Raw genomic sequence first — 7,938 nt, 5'->3', positions numbered from 1 at the left:
CTGTCAGGCTGCGCCGCGATGCGGGGCGCGTAGCGGCACAATGGAGAGCCAGCTGGCTCGCTGCAAGATCGTGGTGGTGGGGGACACCCAGTGCGGCAAGACTGCGCTGCTGCACGTCTTCGCCAAGGACTGCTACCCCGAGGTGTGGAGCGGGCCGGGGGCCGGGGTCTGGGACCAGGGGCCGGGGCCGGGGCTGGGGCCGGGGCCGGGCCGGGCCGTGACGTGACGGCGTGTCCTGTGTCGCCCGCAGAACTATGTGCCCACCGTGTTCGAGAACTACACGGCCAGCTTCGAGATCGAGAAGCAGCGCATCGAGCTCAACATGTGGGACACGTCCGGTGAGGGCACGAGTGCCGGCCCCCGCCCCTGCCGCCTCCGCTCTGCCGGGCGGCCCTGCCCTTCCCTGCACCGCTTCTTGTGCCCGCCTGCTTCCCAGGCACCCCCCCCCCTACGAGTCCTCGGGCCCCTAGGTGCTGCGACCGCCTTCTAGGCAGGGCGCACTCCGAGGAGGTCGGGACCACCCGTGCCGGGAGTTGCGCTCCCTGCCCCATCTCTAGCTTTTTGTCTTTTGGAGCCAAGCGAGTAGTGCTCTGTTACCCCTGGGCCCTGAGATGGTGCAGTAGGATGGGAGATGTCCCCCAGGTGCCAGGGAGCAGGGACAGGCGCTGTGCTGGGGTTGTGTAAGGGGCAGGCGTTGTTTCCATCGTTTCCCCATCCGCCCCACACCCATGCTGGAGCTTCTCTAAGGCCCCAGGAAATAGGAGATTTGAACATACCAGCACTTCATCCTGGCGGAGATGAGGTCTCCATCTCCCCTGTGCTCGGGGCCTGTGCAGCAAAACTGTGCCTTGCCCCAGATTTCAGAGGAGGCTGCTCCCTAGGGCTTCAACTAGCTTCCCGTGTGAAAATATGGTTTTGCTCTCTCTGTTCCTTTCTCGGCTTAAACCCACTGAGCTGAAATTCCCCAGCCCACGCATCCCTCCTGCAGCAGGGTTGCTCTGCCGATTCGTACTGTTGGGTCTTGTCTCTGGGGAAGAACTAGCTCCCTGTCTGGTAGATTTCCTCCCGGGCAGTACAAGTACTGGATCTGGGAGCTGTGCCTCACTGAGCTAGGTTTCCTTTTTTTTTTTTTTTTTTTTTTTTGAGTCCCAGGGCTCATTATGATCCCCCTGAGCTAAACAAATCCTCTCCCTTCTTGGGATGTGTATATGTGCCTTTTGGATATCTTGTTATATTTACACACCACTTGCATGTGTGCTGGTAGACTTGCTTGGTTTGCTGCGTGTGTTCATGAAGACTGTCTATTTGGCAAGTGACTGCTCGGTCCTTAGAACTAGTGTTCCTGCTTCTGAAATGTTATTAGCTGTATGTTGTTGAATGTTTTCCCTGAATGGCATATTTTGCTGTGCTCAGACCAGCCTGGCTGTTTTATAGGATCTAGCTGGACTGTAATATAATAAATGCCATGGTAACCCCATTAGTATAATTATTTATTCTTGCATTAAAGTGTGTATAGATTTTCTTGTCTCTTTCTTCCAGCTTGCACTAACACAGTTGCCTAGAGGTGCTACCGTAAGCTGCATTGAGTTGCTATATTTACATTAGTGCCATTCCTGTTTTGACCACATAATTGAATAGTAATAAAACCAGTTCTTAGGTGCAATGTGAGGCTATAAAGGAATGAAGAAAAATCCCAACACAATTTTTAAGTGGAGACCTCCCCATGTCGGGGGAAGGTTTCTTTGCATTAGTACTTTTTTTGCCTTTTTAATTTAATTTATTTGGGCTTTTGTTGTAGTGGGGTGGTGGTGTTGTTGTGGGGGGCGGTGTTTGTCTGTCCTTAGCTAGAATCATTCAAGAAGCCATAAACAGTCTTTCCAAACCTCAGTTTTACAAAACTTCATGCTTCTGTTTTATATGTTAGCTGCAAGTGATCAATTTGAAGCGAAGCTGCTGAAAATCTTGAACCAAGCTGTTCTTATGCATCTGAAACCAGGACATGGGAAGTAGTCTATGTTGGAGACCTGGTGATAAAAGCGACACTAGGTTGTTGGAGTCTGAATGAGAAATGAATTTAATTTCTCTGTCCAAGAGCAATAACATGAAACCTTACCTGAGAAGTTCATTGTTCTTGCCTGAACTTTGCATTTATTCAGCTTGTGGTTGTGGGATTAGCTCTGCCTTACCCAGCACAGCTGGTTTTTATTGAATCATAGACTTGATTTTTTTGGGTTCAAGATAGACCTTGTGCCCCTGCTGGGGCTTCTTAACTGGGGAGATGTTATATCTTCTGTATAAAGGCCTCAGTGTCTTGAGACACCAAATGTATCTTTTTTCCTTTGCTAGAAGAGATTCTGGCTGGCAGCTGAGCTTCTGGAGGGCAAAAAAAATAAGGTGTATGGGCCTCCATATCTAACAAGGCATCGGCATTTAACTTCAACTTGAGACAAGCTGCAAAGACTAAATGTACAAAGTAATGGAAACTGCTGCATGGGGGGTGTGTGCAGAGACTGACATTTTGGCAGACTTGCACTGCTGGATCCAAGGGGCTTTTTACTGCTGGGTCCCTCTGTAGGAGCCACACCAGTACAGTGCTGAATCACCCCCTTGGCTTTCCAGGGCACAATTTGTGAATGAGAACCTCACCACTGTCATGGCTCTGTGTTTTGTGCATGCTGAGGTCTGTTATCCCAAGCAGTTGCTGAGGAGAGTTTCTAAACTGCAGTCTTGAGGACTGTAAGCAGAGACAGGGTGCGGTGCCTTTGTTAGAGACTAATGGCTGTGCTGTGGGCAGCTAGATTTTTACAATTTAAAACATCACCTCGTGTGTGGGAGCCCATTTGATGTACTATGTGTGAGACAATGTGCTCAAATTTACTTTAGAGCTTTAAATGTACCCTGCCCCTGTCTCTGAGATTGTAATGAATGCAGCTCTACCTTTCTAAACCAAAGATGTGAGGTCTGTTGTGTATCCCTTTCTGCTCTGCTGCAGAAGAACTTGGATTCTTTCTCACTCCTTATGGGGAAAATACAAACTCTGGCCTTTTTGGGGGGATGGAGGGGGGAGGACTGTCTTTTTTGGGGGGGTGTGCATTTAATGACTTTATTGCAGAGTTTGTTTGTTTGTTTTGTTTTTTTCCTCGGATAAATTCCCTTCTGATGCAGCTTTACTTTGAAATATGTAAGAGCTGGTCCTTCAATACATGGCTTAGCAAAGCAACATGCAGCAATTTTCCCCAGTAATCAACCTGATATTTTTAGCCGTAGCCTGCGAGCTGTTGTTGAATTTCCACTTCCTTTTGGAGACGCTTGTAAACAGAAGCTCTTGGTAAAAGAAGTTTTGCACAATAGCAAATTGAGCCAGCTGAGCTGACAGAGTGGCTAATTGCTCTGTTTGTGCAGAATGACAGTCAGTGGGGTGCACTTTCCCCGGTCTTGGGGCTACCCGCTGTCCCTTTTAAGCGGTTTCTCAGGCAGGAACATTGTTAATGCTAAATTCCATCCTCGACAGGAGGGGAAGGGGACCCGCTGAGAAGCTGCTTGTCTCCTGTCTTAACCATTCTTTATTTTAAACGCTTGCCAGCCCCTGGCTAGGTAAATGAAACTACGGACTACAGACAGTACTGGTCTCTCTGCCCTCCTGAGGTTTGTAAGAGACCTGAACAGGGAACTGCCCATTGATATCTCTTCCCACGGCTTCTGCAGCTAGTTGTAAAGTGCTTGGGGACTCCCAAGGCTGGGTGGGGTGATCTGGGCTGTGTCCAGTAATGGGCAACAGGGCAAACGCTGTCCTGTTTAAACTCCTTTTATTAGAGCTGAGTCCAGTGAGGATATTGCAACTGCTCTGACTGTTCAGGGGCTCTGGGCTTGTGGGGCTGAGCTGGTGCATGCAGTAGCTGGCTAATATAGTCATTTTGGACTGAATTTGCCCCTCTTACTAGCAGGTGATGACATTAGCAGACAGCAAATGAGCAGATAAAGATTTTTTGTTTGTTTGTTTTAGGGAAGCATTACTCTTGTAAGGTGCACGGCAAGGACAGGAAGCAAATTAATCTGATATGGTATCTGGTTTCTTTTATACCAAATGGCGTGAAGGGTTTCCATACCTGGGGGGTGGCTCTAGTCTGGAGTAGAGTTGCTGGCACTTGTGCCAGGTTTATGCACCATTTCCAGCACATTGGGGCCCAAGGAATTTCACTCCATGCCTTTTTAGGTTTCAAATATCCATAAGACAGTGAAGCAAGGATTCTTAGCCTGCCAGGCTCACCAGTCTTGTCCAGTATTTGTTTCTATTTTATGTCCGTCCTACATCCAGATGCAGTGTAGCAATGAAATTCTTTCTGGCACTGCTTTGCATCACAACAGGCTGTACTTGTGCTGCACTGCTCCACCCCAAAGCCTTTATGTGAGGGTTTAGGTATCTTTGTGCAACCTTCTTTAAGAAGCACTTTGTGACCCCTGTGTGTGTGAGGAGAACCTACCTGCTGATCTGGAGGAGAGGGGCATTATGCCTAGTGGATCTCTGAGAGAGACAAAGGGAGAGCTCTGGCTTTGGGAGCTCTGTTCTGCAGGCCCATGGCTCTGCAGCCTGGCAGAAGGGAGCTTGCTTTGCTCTCCTTCAGGTATGCAACTGCTGCAAGTTCTCCTCATTAGTATCCACTGGGACAAATGTTGGCACAAAAGCAGCTCCTGAGTGGCCCTGCTGTGCCACTTGCTTTGGGGAACTTTCCAATTTGACCTGTCACTTTTGGCTTGTTAAATGCTGTCCTTGGTTCTGGGACTGGGTTCCTCCTTGGAGCTCGAGTGGTACCTGATGCCTGACAAAGCAAAGAGATGCTTCCCTCCCCCAGCTGGTGTGGAATGGAGAACTTCAGCCAGGTGTTTAAAAGGTCTAGATAATTTTGTACTTTTTTTTTTTTTTTTTTTAAGGTTAGGCCAGCCACACTTCCAGCTTCTGGGTGGGGGGTGTCACAAATGTGTCTGCTCAGTGTTCTGGCTATTGGTCAGGTGCAGGTGTTGGGAGGCTGCTGGGGTAGCTGCTGTCTAAAGCATCAGATATTGGTCATTAGCCTCTTAGGACCATTGGAAAACCCTGCTTTCTAGGAGAGAGCCTGATGGGTAGCCAGCCTTTCTGCCCATACCTCTTCAAGGGCTGCTTCAGATTGGGGGTTTGTATTGGAGACTACTTTGCCTGCCTTGGGGTACACTGGGTTTGCTCACCTCTTTTCTTTGTGCCTCCCTGGCTGAGGGAAGATTTTTCTCCCCAGTGGTTCTTCCTTGTGCCTTGCTTATTAGCAGAGGAAGAAGTGGCATCAAGCTTCTTCAGAGGCCAAGGTGCAGATGGCAAGTCATGAGGCTTGATAAATCTTGGATTTATCTGGACAACTTCTACTAAGGGACAATATGCAAGCCAAGTTAGCCTACACCTGGTCTGTGCTGAGGAGCTGGCACTGATACCTGCCCTAGCCTGGTCCTCTGGTTGTGGGCACTGTTGACACCAGTTGATGTCTATGTAGCTTGCCTACTTCTGGTGCCAGCAGGAAATGTGGCACTGGTGTAGTTTATCCCTGTTTAGCACTTGAATGTGCCTTGCTGATGCAAGTCACAATATATAGCACTGCTGCCTGTCCACACGAGGGAGAGCACTGCCAGTGATACAATTGGCATGACCTGGGACTGATTCCCACATGTAGGCTCAGATTCAGACCCCTTCAGGCAGCTGGGGAGGGCATGTTTGCTGACATGACTGGAACCCAGAGTTTGCTACTGCTGGGAGTGACAGTGGGACCTGTAGTATAAAGGGCCTCCAGCACTCTTTAACACCATATCCTGCAGATGTGCTAGGATCTGAGCACCCGTGCTTTGAAGCGGTGTCATCCAGCCCTGTATGTGCTGCCACTCACAGTGGTGGGGGTGCTCTGGTGAGGGACTGCAGGTTTTGCCTGTTGAGTGGTGGTGCTTTCAATTCTTGTCTTGAACAGGGAATCTCCACACCCTGCCCCCCCCTGCTTTTCCCCTCTGCACTCAGCAAACAATCTGTCTTGGTGTGGTCCAGAGTGTGGGAACTCCAGTAGTTTCTGATAACAAATCTCTCTGCAGTGGGAGCTGCTGAGAAATGTTGATGAGATTAAGGAGCTGAATAGGCTGGGGTTAATGGTGAAGTTCCCTGTGTAAAATGTTTCCAGGATTACCATGGCTGTTCGTTCATTTAGTCTACGGGAAAGTGCAAGGTCTGGTTTGGGAAGGGTGCCACTTATACTCTGAGGTGGAAGGGGAATGCAAAACTGTCCTTTCATCCAAGAATAACTTCTCTAGTGTTCTCTGTCAAGGCTTTTGCAGCCTGAAGGTAATATGCTTGCATCCTGTCTCTGCACAAATACATAGACTCTGGGCAGCATGAGAAAAGTAAATCACTGATGAACTGGACAGAAGTCTGAGGAGTGCTGGCAGAAATGCCTATGCTGGAAATGGACTTGTCTTGTACTAATTTCAAATGCCTCTGCAATCTAACTGCTCTGGACAGGTATACACAGCACCTGGGCGTAGTGGGGAAGAACATCTCTTCATTGAAGGCAGGCCAAGGGTGTGGAGGTTTCGAGGGCTGGGTGCTAGCACAGAGAAGGTGGGGGGGGAGGGGACTTCCTGTCCATCAGTGATGTGCTAGGTTGTTCTATGGCTGGGGCATAGTGTCATTACTGTCTCCATCATTCAGACAGGCTGGTGAAGGCTTTAGAGAGGTCCTGGCGAAGGAGCTGTAAGAAGGTGTACTGGTGACAGGAGGGTAACCCAGTTTAGCAGCGAGAGTCTGGGCAAGAGGTAGGGCTAGCTGTCCTGAGAACTGCCCTTTTTTTTTTTTTTTTTTTTTTCTGAGCCTGGTTCTCCAGTAAGAGAAGAACTGTCTTTTTCCCCTTGTCTTGGACTATAAGCTGTTTCCAGGCAGAAACTGTGGGGCTTGTTGCACCTTATGGTATAAGCTGCATGAATGTTACTCAGCTTAATGATGGGCTTGGTGCAGCAGTTGCACCTTAAGGTGAAAAACCTGCTTTGAGTGTCTTTCACTTGCAGAGCTATGATTTGCCACTAAAGGCTTGGTGAGCAGGGGCAGGACTGCCTTGCTGCTCCAGCCAGGCAGAAGGAAGCACTGCAGCCCTGAAGCTCTCTTGCTTTGCCCAGCAGGAGTGGTGAGCCAGTCGGGGCAGCAGCAGGAGGCACTGCAGCCACTGAGTGCTCCAGGGCTGAGGCAGTCACTCTGCCCAGCAGGAGCAGAGGTGCTGTGCCTGGCCCCACTGCACCCCCAGTGTCCCCACTTGCTCTGACTCGGGACAGGCCGCTGCATCCTGAGGTACTGGAAGACTTCAGTTTGGGCAGAATAGCTGTGGGGAGTGGCCACACCTTTTATGGAACAGGAGCAAAGTTAGGTGGATTGGAGATCACCCTGCCCTGGAGTGGCATAACTTTTAAGCGGAATGAGCACTTTAAGCTACTTAAAGATGTTAACATGTAGGTAATCCAGAGGTTAAGAGCTTCAGAAGCTGCCTAAAATTGCTATGTAACAAGGTGGTGTCTCTTACTGGCCTGTGTTTTGAATGGCGTCTGATCTCTGATGGAGTCTCTTGGTGCCACAAAGGTAAATAGTCATTAAGGGCAGGGAAAGCTTCTCTCACCAGGCAGGAGGCATAAGCAGAACAGTAGAGAAGCTCCCAGAGCTGTAGAGTCCCCAAAGAATACTCTGCACCCTGCTCCTCTGCTTTAAAACAGCCAAGGCGCACGGGCATCTCCAAATATAACAAGAACATTCATCCCTTCTTTTTAATGCTCATAAACATCAGTCTGGACCCTGAGCAGGGCCAAAGGCAGGTGAGGGGAAATGCTTCCAAACCCTGGCCCCTCAGGATGAGCCAAAGTGGCAGTGCTTTCTGGGACCTGCTGAATTTGGGG

The 7,938-nt window shown here is 49.5% G+C and overlaps 1 protein-coding gene across 2 annotated transcripts in view; it reads left to right on the top strand.

The window, feature by feature from the left end:
- The first annotated feature begins 6 nt into the window (after positions 1-6).
- RND2 (Rho family GTPase 2) overlaps positions 7-7,938 on the top strand; it is a 36,251-nt gene continuing 28,319 nt past the window's right edge. For both annotated transcript variants that reach the window (XM_025200762.1, XM_006020937.3), the window contains exons 1-2: positions 7-142; positions 251-338. In XM_025200762.1, the coding sequence (XP_025056547.1) occupies positions 41-142; positions 251-338 (190 nt within the window). In that variant the 5' untranslated portion in view covers positions 7-40. The remainder of the gene's footprint in view (positions 143-250; positions 339-7,938) is intronic.

Source organism: Alligator sinensis, unplaced genomic scaffold (genome assembly GCF_000455745.1).
Source record: "Alligator sinensis unplaced genomic scaffold, ASM45574v1 scaffold161_1, whole genome shotgun sequence".
NCBI lineage: Eukaryota > Metazoa > Chordata > Crocodylia > Alligatoridae > Alligator > Alligator sinensis.
Note: the sequence above shows the minus strand (reverse complement) of the source record. Positions and strands in the feature narration are given on the sequence as shown.